This window comes from Dermacentor andersoni, chromosome 5 (genome assembly GCF_023375885.2).
Source record: "Dermacentor andersoni chromosome 5, qqDerAnde1_hic_scaffold, whole genome shotgun sequence".
Taxonomy (NCBI): Eukaryota; Metazoa; Arthropoda; class Arachnida; order Ixodida; family Ixodidae; genus Dermacentor; species Dermacentor andersoni.
Window position 1 is genome coordinate 5,963,561 of NC_092818.1, and position 13,829 is coordinate 5,977,389.

Here is a 13,829-nt window from a genome sequence, read left to right on the forward strand (position 1 = left end):
CCGGTCCAATCCACTTTGGTTGCATCTTATCCTGCTAGTTTGCGTGGAACACCAGAAATTCCTCGCCAATTCGAAATAATATAGCTCTTGCTCTCAAGTAGTACTTGCCAACGTATGCCTGTTGCATTTGTATGCTCTGTTCGCCGACCGTCGCTGCTGCCTCGCTCATTCGCTGGCGAAGAGCAATCAGATACTCTGACGCTGCCTTGTTAGGGCCCACGGGTGGCGACCAATTTCCTGTTCATGCCTTCTGTAGTATACTTAGAGGACCATGTGAAATGCGTTCATACGTAATTTTAAACGGAGATTTCCCAGTAATTTCATGTGGGACCTCTCGGTAGGCCCAGAAGATGTGTGATATCAAGCGGTCCCATTGACGCGCATGCTCGCTAGTTATACTCCTCAGCACCGCTTTAAAGATACTGTTCCAGCGTTCTACTGGCCTGTTACTCTGTGCATGTACCGGCGCTGAGAACCTCACATTTATTCCTAGACGCTGAGTAATTTCTCTAGTTAATGAAGCTTTGAAGTAAGTGCTCTGATCACTGCAAATGAGCTGAGGGGTACCAACTTTAGAAAATATGTCTAGCAGCGCTTGGCACGTTGCCCTAGCAGTCAAAGCGCGAAGTGGTATCACCTCAGGCCACCTCGAGCATAAGGCTATGACACATAGGGCATTCCGATGCCTTCGTGCCGAGGCGGTTTTAATTGGTCCTATGTTGCATATCTAAGTAAATGACATGAAATGGTTCCAGTGGCGTAATTGGCCACCTCTTTGTAGTCTTTTTTCTTTTAAAAACCTGACATACATGACACGTCTGGCAGTGCTTCCTAACATCAGCTGGAAGGGTGGGCCAAAAGATGTACTGTGGATTCGCTGCTTGGTTTTCTCCTCTGAGAAATGCCCCCCGCAGGGCATATCATGAATGAGAGTGAGTACTTCCTGTCATGCCCTGTCGCATGCCCTGTCGGCAGCGCTAGCTGCCGCCGACAGGGCATGCTATCCAGTTGGTCTTCATGCAACAATAAGCCGTTTCTATCACTATGCCATGCGTGTCTGCTCTACCCTGGTCCCATGCATATGCCAAAGAGCGGTCCTCTCTCTGTTCTCTCGCAAAGGTTGGGTAAGCCGTACCTTGTTCCTGAAAACGCAGTGGAACGTCTTCCTCCTGCACACTTTCCATAGTTAGCTCGGCGCTTTCGCTCGACTTCAGCCCCGGAGCTTCGTCGAAGCTATCCTTGCGTTGTGCTATCGCAGTTTGCACCTGCACAAACCTCGCCCCGTGTTCGTCGGTTTTCTTTCTCTCTCGCTCGAGCTCTTCAAGAACGTCGGGCGTTAGCCAGGCATAAGCGTCCTGCGCTAATTCAGTGGTAACTGCGCTCAATGTCAACAGTTGTGGGTTTGCTCCACCATCCTTTGCGGGTAAACTCAAAGGCACATACGTGAGGTCTGCTAGTGCAGTGCACCCGAATGCTCCACGCAAGCGAACCTTACCAATACTTTCTCCCTTTACTGCACTTGGTAGCAGGCTTCTTTTCAGTAGAGTTACGTCGGCGCCCGATTCGAGACATGCTTCGAATATTTGCTTGCCACAAGCAACATCCACCCAAGTTTTTCTCGACACTAACGCTGAGTCGCTGGTTGCAACTGCTTCCTCATTCAACTCACACCCCGGCCTTCCAACGAACTTTGTCTCTTCCTGTGCCTTACAACATTGGTAGCTGCTCGCTGCCATTGGTTTAGTCCGGGGGCAGCTCCACTGTACTCGGCCAAATTTCCCGCATCCGTTGCCTTTTGGGGCAGAGCGTTGGTGCTCGTTCACATGCTGACTACCCAAAACTTCCTTTGTTGCAGCACCTGGCTTTATTTCAGCTTTTCTTTGCACCTCAGCCCCTTTTTGGTGATGTCCAGCCATGCTGTCCTCAGCGTTTTTGGCGATTTAGGCTATCTCTTTCCGTTTAAACCATTCCCCTGGTTTTTGCTGCACAATATAAGCGCGCAACTCGTCCGGCATCATCTGTTTCGTGCGGTCAGCAGTCATCAGCGTGCGGAGATTCTCCACTGTTTTCACGTTTCGACTGCGAAAATAGTGACTCACTGCTATTTCTAAGTGAGTGACGAACTGTCCCCAGCTCTCACTACTTTTTCGGCAACTGCGAAGCCTGTGCTTATACTCCACGGGTGTGAATTTCTACCCCGAGAGCACTAGTTCGCAAATTTTTTCGTACGATAACACTTAGTCATCCGATTTGTTTGCTACTAGAGGGCGATTTCTCTGGTTCAAGAGTGCCACAATAATTTAAACTGGGACATCTTGCGGTATGTCACAGCTTTTGAGCATATCATCCGCGCTCTTAAACCATGCTGGCACTGGGCAAACTAACTCTAGCATCGGCGGGAGTACTGCTCTTAGGTCGTTGGCACATCTGCCCAAATTTGAGCTTCACCCCCTTTCATTCTGCTGGTCACTCTGCTCTTGCAGTTTTAGAATTTGAAGCTGAATCTGAAAGCTCAGCATTTCCACATCTAGCCCCTTCTGACTGAGCCGCGCGGCAATACCTCGGCTATTGGAAGTCCGTTGTAGTGATATGATCTTCCGTGTCCGTATATCTTGGGCATCGCGGCGGAAGCGCGCCGTCAGCAGCGGCCCCTGTCTCGAAGAGTGGCGCCGTTCTAAGAACACAAACGACCGCCGGCTGCGAAATAAAACAGCCTGAGCGAATGTCATGCATGTGGCTTCCGGTTTCCACTGTGGTTGCGTTCAGTGCGTACAAGGCTGATCGTGTCAGGCAACTTAACTGATTCGGATACACCCTAGTGTTGCGCACTAGTTATTTCAACGGGAGAGTGGGAGTAGACGTTGAAGGAGTATTTTTCTAAGGAGCTAGCTCCCATAAAGCAACAGATACCCTTAAAGCATGTACTTCCTGCTGATGTCGATATCAGGCGAAATGTGGACTCAAAAGTCCAATATTTGTTTTTATAAACTGCTTGCGTGAACAAAAAGAGAAGTTCAATATTGTTGAGTTGAAAAATAGCACTCATTTGCTCACCGGTGCCCCCTTCATTCCAGGTAGTCCACTGCTGCCGGGTAGGCCAGGTGTGCCCCGGGATCCTGGAAAACCAGGCTGTCCAGGAGGTCCGGTGTCACCCTGCGAATTCGTCGTACTTTGTGTAAAGCGTTAGGTTGGATACAGAAGCTTTTATACTGACTTCAAGTTCACACCAAAATTTGCTGTGAAGACGCCTGTAATTAAGTCTGCATAAATAGCTATCCATTCAGCACAAGGCATACAATGCGGAGTATTCAGGAAATAAATAAGTGCGGCAAGCACACACGCTAGTGAAATACGGCCTGCGTGCTTGTTCAAAATTAAGACGAAACGTCAACCTCAATAAAAAAGCACGCTGTAATCGCAGCGCTTTATCTGAGCGATAGCAAGAACATTTGCCTTCAAAATTTACTGTAGTAGCTCAGCGAAATCTCCAATGATGGCACCTAGCAACATTCTCCTAGAAGAGCAGGATCACCTCAGTAGACCTATTGCTTCATTTACGTAAAATGCTTGTACACAAGCCATCCAGAACCATTGTGAAAGTAAGCGAAACTGATAATGTTTCGTGCAACTGTACTGGATATTGTGTTATTTTGTTTTCGAACTTAAGCGTCGTGGTTTTGTACGGCCGTTGCACGGGGGCTTTTCCCTCGCAGTTCCTAGCAGGCATTACAGCCTGAGGCCCGGCTGTGCATGACCATATGCGGGAAAGTTTCTATCCCTTTCGTCGGGCATTATTGATCAATATATCTCAGTACTGCAGGCATAGCAATAAAGCCTTAGGCAGGGGCTGGTGAAAAACAAATACACCAACTGAATACGTGCAGATGCATGTATTAACACCCAATAAAGATGAATAATTTAAGAGGAAGCTTTAGCTCGGGTGCTCCTATCTAGATACATGTAAAAGGAGAATTCGTTTTTCTCGGCAACCACTGCACCAAGTTTGACAAGGTCTGTTGCATTTAAAAAAAGCTTAAAATCTATTGACTTTTGGTTTCAGATTTGTAATTTATTTCGTCAATGTTTTGGTAAATATAGGCAAAAATCTAAAATTTTCAAAAAACGAGACTATCAAGTTTACAACTCTGTAACTCAACAAAGAAAATGATAATACAATTTTGTGAATTGCATCTAATAGTACATTTCAAGCGGACACAATTGCTATGTTACACATGAATATAAAAAAAATTGCATAATAGAAGTAGAGCTTTCGCAAGACTCTTGTAACTAACGTAACAAATTCAGGTAAAATGTAAAATTACATATTGAATTCATCCCCTTTGAATGATCTTAATGATGCTGTTTACAGGACCGCGATAGCTGTTCCTGATGCAGAGATATGAATGTGTAAACTTCGTGCTTCTATTTCTTTCACACGGTCGAATATTTGAAAATCTTTTTAAGAAAGTTCAAGCCCTAAATTGAAATTCTGCTTCTAACAGTCCCCAGAATTTAACTTTCTCTCTCAAATGAAACAAATTTCATTATAATTACTCCAGGGGTTATATCAGAAAAATGTTTTTACGTTTTACATGTATTTGAATAGGCCGCGTCGGAGTTGGACCCCAGCTAAATCTTCCTCTTAAGGATTAAACTTAGTAGAAATACCTTGTAAGAGAAATAATGGTGTTAGAACTACTGAAAAGACATCTGACAGAAAAAAACACAGGTCATAAAACATGTTATTTAAACCTTGCTAGAAAAACGATATCGTCGCCCATGCAACAACATGCGGCGGGCACTGCATACCATTGAGCTATGTGGTTGAATAGCAAAAAAAATGAAAGACGTAATACGTTTGTGTGGCATGTAACCTCGGTGAGATTTATTGCGTTTGTAATTATATGGCCACTCTAGCCGCATTTCTGCCGTCGCCATGAGGTTCCGCATGAAGTGTCAGGGCGATAGAACCGTCGCGGCGCGCAGTATGTTGTATGCGCCAGTGAAAGCGCGCGAGCATGAGCCGGCGAACGCGGCCCAATCTCGCGTGTCCAAGGGAAGAAGGCGGGCCTCGGTAGCTGACATGGTCAGAGCGGAAGTACAGCGACCCTTTAAGGTTACTGAACTGCAACCGCCATCGCCACAGCCCCAGCTAGAAGCGATGATACCCGCCGCCGTATATACGGCACCGTCGCCCACCGCCAGGCTCCTCCCCCGCGTCCTCGCTAGGGCATCATGACGCCACGATTCCGTCGCCAGACGCCGCCACCACCGCCACGCGCCACCCATCTGTCGGCCAGCAAAGCGCACCGGTGAAGACAGACATTTGGTGCGCCCCCACCAGCGCCCACTCTGCTACCATTGCTTGCAAGCCGGCCATGTGCACCGCCGATGCCCGCACCCCGACTTGGGACTGCGAGGGTTCACAGTCACGCCCCGCGTCCGCAGTTTGCGGAGTGCCTTGGTCACATCGACGGTTACCTTGCCGCCAATCAGTGGAGCTCTCGACGACCGTCCCGTTCGCCGACAGACGGCGAACGGGACGGCGAACCGAAGCTAGCTGTCCAGTAGCGACAGTAGCGACGGGGAACCGTCGCTACTGATCCAGCACAGCGCTGGCCTGCGAGCCCCGCCCCCCCCCCCCCCCCCCCCCATATCCAGAAAACTGAAAACAACAACCGATGGAGGTGCGGTTGCTGTTCGTCGAACTGATAAAGATCCTCCGCCGCCGCCGACGAAGACGCAGAAAATACAATCTCGCCGATGTACTAAGGAGACCCCACCATCCCGACGAAGCGTGGAAGCAAAGAATACGCCCACAAAACAAGACCCGATGACGCGACGTTCCAGCCACACGTCAGCACGGCGCAGCCGTGATCCGGCGCAAGGACCTGCTCCATCTCAAGACAAAGAACCATCGACCTCGACGAGTCGCCGCCTTAGTAGACACAGGAGCCGACTACTTCGCCGTGAGTGCACCAATCGCTGTTTAGTGGAGACAGCATGGGAAGGCCGTGAAATTCGGAGTGCAGGAGGACACCTAATAACGCCAACTGAAATGTGCGCGCCAAGAATTACCGTTCACTACCGGACCTACCCGGCCACCTTTGTTATCCTCCAACAGTGTTGAAAAGACGTCATTCTCGGTAAGGATTTCCTGAGACAACGGGGCGCCCTCATCGACCTGGAGGCAAAGTCAATAACACTACCCGAAGATCAAGTGATTAGCTCGTAGTCACAATGCATTGAGTGTATTTGAAGACCAAGTCAGCATCCCGCCGCGCTACAGCATTGTCAACTCCGTCGAAACCGACACACACGCAGACATAGAAGGTGTCATCGAGTGCGACCAACGTCTACTGCTCGACCGTGAGATTTCCGTAGCAAGAGGGAATGCTCGACTGCATGGACAGAAAGCGAAAGTGATGTTGACAAACATCAACCAGCAGTTCTAGCACATCAACAAGGGCATGACGATAGCATACATTGAGGAAATTGTTGAAACCAGCAGTGCGTTTGTCCTCTCGGATTCTGTCACATCTACCACGACGACCGGAGTTTCCGAACCAGACTTTCACATAAATACAAGTCTCCTCCTGAGTTAGGAGCAAAAGTTCAGAAGTACTGCCCGACGATACAACGACTGCTTTTCGACGACATCGAGCATTCAACAAACACTAATTGCAAAACATCGCATAATTAACTAAGAGGGGGTTCGAAGACACCGCCAGATCCCTTACCGAGTTTCAACACGAGAACGTGAAGCTATAAGGCCACAAGTAGACGAAATGCTGCACGACGACATCATCCAGCTGCCGGAAACCCTGTGGGCATCTCCTGTGTTCTTGGTGAAGAAAGAGGATGGATCCCTATGTTTCTGCATCGATTATCATCGATTGAAAAAGATCACGAAGAACGACGTGTAGACACTCCCACGGGAAGAGGACGCATTGGATCGGCTCTGCGACACAAAATACTTCTCGCTTATGGATCTCAAGACTGGCTACTGGCCATTAGAATTCGACGAAACGGATCGAGAAAAACCGCCTTCATCACCCCCGACAGCCTCTACGAGTTCAAGGTCATGCCATCCGGACTCTGCTCGGTGCCTGCAACGTTTCAGCGCGTCATGGACACGGTGTTAGCAGGATTGAAGTGGCAGACTTTTCTTGTCTGCTTGGGTGACGTCCTCGCCTTCGCTTGGAATTTCGACGACCACCTTAGGCGGCTTGCGACAGTACTGGAGGTTATAAATTCATCAGGGCTCACTCTGAAGCCAGATATGTACCGCTTCGCTTACGATGAGCTTCTGTTCCTGGGCCACGTCATCAGCAAGTGTGCAACGCGCCCCGAGCTGCAGAGGACAGCTACCATGGCAAAGATGCCGCATGCCATCGACAAAAAGGCGGTGCGTAGATGTGTGCCTACTACAGGTGCTTTGTGAAGGACTTTTCACGCATCGCTGAGCCGCTCACAAACTAAACCAAATGGGATGTCAAGATCAACTGGGAAACGCCGCAGGCCGACGCATTTCAAGCACTCAAATGACGCATGCAGTCGCCACCGGTACTTGCACACTTCTACGAGGACACCGATACCGAAATCTACACTGACGCCAGTAGCCTAGGCCTTACTACCGTCCTAGTGTAGAGGAGAGACGGATTTGAACGGCTGATAGCTCACGTTAGCCGGTCATTGTCAAGGGCGGAAGAAAATTATTTAACAACCAAAAGGGGATGCCTCGCCATCATTTGGGCTACAGCCAAAATCCCTCCCTCACCTATATGGCAGGCCATTCAAAGTCGTCAGTTCTCACGCCATCACGCATTGCGTTGGCTCACGAACTTAAAGGAGCCGGCAGGACGTCTGGTGCGGTGGAGCCTCATACTGCAAGAATATGGCATCACTGTAACCTGGAAGTCCCAGCGAAAACACTATGATGCCGACTGCCTATCACGCACCCCCACTGACACGCCGCCACAACACGACGAGGATGACGGCGCCTTGCTCGGAATAATAGGTGCGAAACACTTCGCTGAACAACGAGAAGCACACCCGGAGCTTAAAGGCCTCGTCGAAAATTTGGAAGGGAACAACGACGTTGTTCCTAGGGCACTGAAGCGAGGATTGTCTTCGTTCACGCTTCAAAACAACCTAATCGTAAAGAAGACCTTCTCACCAGCCAGCGCCATCTATATTCTTGTTGTTCCCTCAACACTCCCTCCAGAATTACTGCTTGCCTTACACGATGATGCGACCGCTGGGCACCATGGATTCTCCCAGACGCTATCGAAGATACAGGAAAGGTATTACTGGTCGCGCCTGATTGCCGAAATTGCCCACTACATCAAGACATGCCGAGACTTTCAGCGACGCAAGCCACCACCAACAAGGCCAGCGGGATTACTAAAGCTGATCAAGTCCCCTTGCTGACCACTTCAGCAGGTCAGGATGGATTTGCTGGCACCTTTTCCAACGTGAACATCCCGAAATAAGTGGATCGTCGTGGCGATGGACTACTTCACCCGCATCGCTGAAATTAAAGCTCTGCTGATAGGTAGTGCTACCGAAGTGGCGAAATTCTTTTTCGAGAACATCCTGCTGTGACATGGTGCCCCTGAAGTCCTCATCACTGACAGAGGAACGTTCTTTGCAGCAGCGCTCACCCAAGCCGTTTGGAGTACAGCCAGACAAGCCCCAGGAGGACAGGTGCCTACCACCCGCAGACGAACGGTCTTACGGAGCGCCTGAACAAGACCCTCGCCGACATGCTAGCAATGTACGTAGACGTGGAGCACAAGACGTGGGATGCGGTACTGGGGCCCTATAACGTAAAACTCTTCCAATATGTTTTTTTTTTGCGTAATATGTCAAATTTGCGTAACCACCGAAGCTAGCATCGGGTGATCACCCGCCGGGTTGTCTCTACAGACCAATCAAACGCTCTCCTCGTTCATAAGAGGTAACTTTTGTTTGCTGGAAAAACGAATAACATTGCCTACACTAAACGGCTTGTCTTACGTAATTGGCTGACAAGAGGCGAGGAGAGCGCTCAAGTGGAGAGGGATTCGGTGGAGCCGAGCCACTTCACTTAAAATCGATAACCGAATGAAGAGGGTGGTGCCGGCGTTTCCGATTGGTCCACTTTCCCTTATTTATCTTGCGGTGGCTGGTAGAAAATCACGGTGGCATGTAACGGAAGCTTAAGAATGACGCCAGAACTTATCCTTAGCAAAGAAGGGTTGGCCGAACGAGGTCGTAAACGTGCCGAAAGTGCTCGAAAATGTTACACAGCCATGCAAACAAACCCATGCTGTCAGGTAGGTGCGAGTAGCCAGTGCCTGAGCGATCGGAGTCAGCCATCTTCTATTCCTTTCGGAACGGGGCAGCCTGCGGCTATTCTGAAGAAAATTCAGTTTTATTCGGCATATTAATGCATCTTTAACGCCTACACCAAGCCAGTGACATTTCCATAGTGCCAATGGGACCGAAGTTTAGAGGCGACGATAGCGCCGTCTGGTTTCTAACGGTAGTTACACGAACATTAAAAAATATATATATAACGGTTGCATAAAGAGCAAGGTGTACTGCGAAATTGATAGAATTTCAACTCTTGTTTGAAATAGAAAGCTTTCATTGCAATGTATAGTTGTTGCACGAGTTAATATATTTTATGTTTGATAGCGCAGAAGATTCTGCTGCTGGATGACTGCGTAGCGTCTGTTCGCGAGTCAAACTCGGTCGAACCATAAACAATCCAATATGGCTGCTTGCATGCGGCAGCGACGCCAGCCTACTTGTAGCAGACGCCAGCTTGGTTACAACGTTGTACCCTGGTTTGTCAGTGTTTGTCTTACCTGTTTGTTCTAGAACTTCAAATTGAATTTTCTCTCAGTTTGCCGAGATACTGAGACGGACATTCGTTGTGCGTCCTGGGCCATTCAACCGTTCACTCGCAAGACGCCAACAAAGCAGTTTGTAAATACACAAAATTCTTTATTACAGTGGCATTGCCGTCAAATATATATGTACGTAGTTTACATTATTATAAACAATAATGCGCGCACACACTCAATGTCTGCGAAAGCCACGCAAGTCGCAATGTGTGCACATTTAAAAAGTCTGTTTGAATGAGCACGCTATGAAGGCATTACATATTTGCACAAAAGGGTTACTTAAAACATATGCATAGATGTTTTGTACGTGCTCCACTTGGAACTGCTTATATATGTGTGTTTGCTTAAGCTTTCTCAACAGGCAAAAAAAAAGAATAACGGTCACACATTTCAGTGGCGTAAAAAATGAGTGCTTATGGCACTCCTTTCGCTGCATGAGGTAATGCGCCGTGGGAATGCAGTTCATAGAAGTTCATGTATGTGAAACCAGCAAATATACATGTACACGAAATACAGGCCAAATAGTTTTCATTCATATTGCATACACTGCTACATGCCGTTTTGAATTGTTCATGTAACAGAAAACCAAATGTGCGTAATGTAAACAAAAGTTCTAACACATTAAAAACAGGCTTGGAGGTGTTCATTGCAATTATACTTTTCATCCACGGTAATGCTTCTGCATACACGCCTTTTGTTTTTAATGGGACAAACGTGTAGCCAAAGCAAATACCAACCACTGAACAGGCAGTTGCTGAGGCATCTTGTGTGTGTATACATATATTGAGCCTACTGACTATCGTAGGGAAAAATAACGCTGAGCATGACGGCACATTGTAGCGGTCAACCTCGCAGAAGGAAATTGTCTGGTAGATGACGTGCACGAAAAACCGGCCGCGGTTGTGGCGTGGCGCTGCTAAGCACGAGGTGGTGGGTTCTATTCGCGGCCGCCGCATCGCCGTTGGGTGCGTAATGCAAACACGCTCGTGTACCGTGCATAGGGTGCACATTAAAAAATCTCAGGTGCTCAAAAGTGGAGCCCCCACTACGCCGTGCCTCATAATCAAATATGGTTTTGGCATATAAAACCCCAGAATTTGATTTGTGCACGTAAAACAAATACTTTGCAGAAACCCAAGGTATATAAGCTTGTGCAGTGTAGTACAATAACTTATGTCTTTCAGCTGCATTCTAGCTGACTTAATCATTAGGGTCAGTAGAAAATACTGTGCCCAATGCCGTGGTGCAGTGGCTGTGTCACTCACCTGCTGAGCACAGTATAGCAAGTTCTATATGCCACTACAGTGCCAATATTTTTTATGGGGGTGGAGTGCAAAAACGCCCATTCATCAGGAACACCCCATAGAGGCATTCATTATAAATTACTCTTTGTTATCCAACATTAAAAAAAATATTAACAGCATTTCACTGAACCAGCAGTCAAACTTCACAAGTGCCTTTTACGGCAAACAGAAAATGAATTATCTGCTGCAAAATTTATGTGCATATGCAGCACTTGGTCAACTGTGAAAGAGTGAAGCAACTTGTGTAGCTATGCTGCAGGTAATCATATGCTCTGTTCTAATTGGTCAGCTTGCGCGTTTTTATGGCAGGGGAACTCCGTCTTGACCTTGTTTCTGTGTTTTTGTTAATAAATGTGATGTGCCAACAGAGCCATGTCCTACGAAACATGCTTACAAATTTATTGTTGCAGCTAGACGAACAGAATAGATCTGGCTTTTAGGCATTTTCTCTGCAAGATTTTCGCACACATTTGTGAAATGTATCCAATACTGAATTCCTTGTTGGAAGCAGGTGTCTAATTGTTTTATATATTCTGTACACTCTTCAGTGGTTCCTAAAATTGAGCTGAACAGGTGGTCCGGAACGCCATTCTCCTTGAGGAGTGCAAACAATTGGTTTCTTCCAGAAAGAACGCCACCATCTTTATCAAGTAACTGGCTTCGGCAAGGACAGTCAGTGGTCTTCAGGACAAGAAAGTTCTTTACAAGAGTTCCAGTAACATGATATATGACATTCTCATATATCATGTCAGTGGCCTCTTGTAAAGGTGCTTGCGGATTCAGCACAGTGAGAGGCTTGCTGTCTGCTGTAGCTCATAGTAGGTGTAATGCTTGGTGACACAATTGCAGAAGCATCCACGATGATGGTGAGTAATGCATTTGTTGTCACTTCGCAGTTACCCTGTGCAGATAGACTGAAAGGTTTTCCTATACAGATATGTTTGAGGGAAGCTATGCATTGATACACATTGGGTGTTTCATTGCAGCCATGTTTTTGGCGAACGGTTGCAAAGAAGTTCTCCAATGTGTCTTGTGTAAGCGCCGTGTTTGCCGATTCGAACAATTGAAGTTTTCTTTTAGATCAGCACACAGCAGGAGCAGGGCTTTGATTGTGATTTGGCATCCTCTGATTGTATGGGGCTGCTTGTCCCGAGGACCACCGAAGTGCCATTGGGCAATCCAATTAATGCACGACTCAAGGATGGTGTGGTGCTCCGAGCCCTGTGACATTGTGTACCTCATTTTCTCGTCTTGTTTTTTTACTGCAGAGCTGTTGAGGGTGTCAAAAAGCTTATCCATGCTTTCTGCGAATTCTGCAGTAGCTTTTACACCGACAGGAAGCTCTCCAATGGCAATAAGAGTGAGCAGTGCAACAGAAACAGATTCACTGAAAACCTGCGTTGCATACTTCACTCTGATGTCAGTGAAAGGTATCCTCTAGGTGTGTTGTTCTCGAAGTTTTTTGGCCAATCTGCTTTTCAATGCCATGTTGCCGGACGTCACCGACGAAGAAAACGTCGACGTCACCGCCAATCTCCAGCGCGCCGAAGAATCCCGAGAGCTCGCCCGCCTGCGCATCAAGAGCCCGCAGAGGACTGACAGCCGACACTACAATCTTCGACGACGCAACGTGGAATACCAGCCCGGTGTCCCTGCTTCGGTTTCGATCCCTATACGCCGGCCAGCACTTGGCGGGACGCTTTTACGCCGCTATTTCGGACAATAAGGGCTCATTCACACCGGCGACTGACAGTGGTCGCGCGACCAAGTTGGTCGCAAAGCGACCAGTCGCAAATAATCGCACACAGTCGCTTTCCTCGAAAAGCGACCATTTTAGGCCAATCGCTCTCTGCGCCATTTTTCAGTCGCGCGACTGTGGTCGCAAAACTGATAAACCAAGCAGCGGCGCACCGGAAAGGATCATTCATGCGTCTACATCCGGTCTCCTCCCGCGTCGTGGCAAATTCCGCGTATATTCCGAGAGTTCTCGCTGAGAACGATAATCTCCGGGATCGCGACTTGCAGGTCGCGCTCAGCCGGGCTTGCCGGTGTGAACATCAGCCGCCTTCGGTCGCTTTTTGATCGCGAATCGCAAATGGTCGCGCGACCTCCTCAAGTCGCCGGTGTGAATGAGCCATAAAAGATCATGCGACGCATTGGAGTACTCCACTATGAGGTCGTGCCAGACGACATTTCGCTATCTCAGTGCCGCCGCTCACGACCTGAAATCATCCATGTTGTGCGATTTAAGCCACTCTATCAGCGCTAACGAACTTTGGGACTTTGCATAGCTGAGTTTTGAACTTCCTTTGGACTACGTTACTTTGTACTTTGCTTTTTTTTGTTACATTTTCTTAGTAAGTGTGCTTTTGTTTTTCTATCTCCTTTTATGTTGATAGCATCGGGACTATGTTTCCTTAAGGGGGGGGGGGGGGGGGTATTTTAATTATAGGGTTTTACGTGCCAAAATATTTTCTGATTACGAGGCACGCCGTAGTGGAGGACTCCGGAAATTTGGACCCCCTGGGATTCTTTAACGTGCACCTAAATCGAAGTACACGGGTGTTTTCGCATTTCGCCCCCATCAAAGGCGGCCGCCGTGGCCGGGATTCGATCCCGCGACCTTGTG

The 13,829-nt window shown here is 48.1% G+C and overlaps 1 protein-coding gene across 1 annotated transcript in view; it reads right to left on the reverse strand.

The window, feature by feature from the left end:
• The window catches only part of LOC126529915 (uncharacterized), a 934,270-nt gene that overhangs the window by 419,690 nt on the left and 500,751 nt on the right, over positions 1–13,829 (reverse strand). Inside the window, exon 20 of the mRNA XM_050177364.3 lies at positions 3,055–3,153. Within this exon, the coding sequence (XP_050033321.1) occupies positions 3,055–3,153 (99 nt within the window). The remainder of the gene's footprint in view (positions 1–3,054; positions 3,154–13,829) is intronic.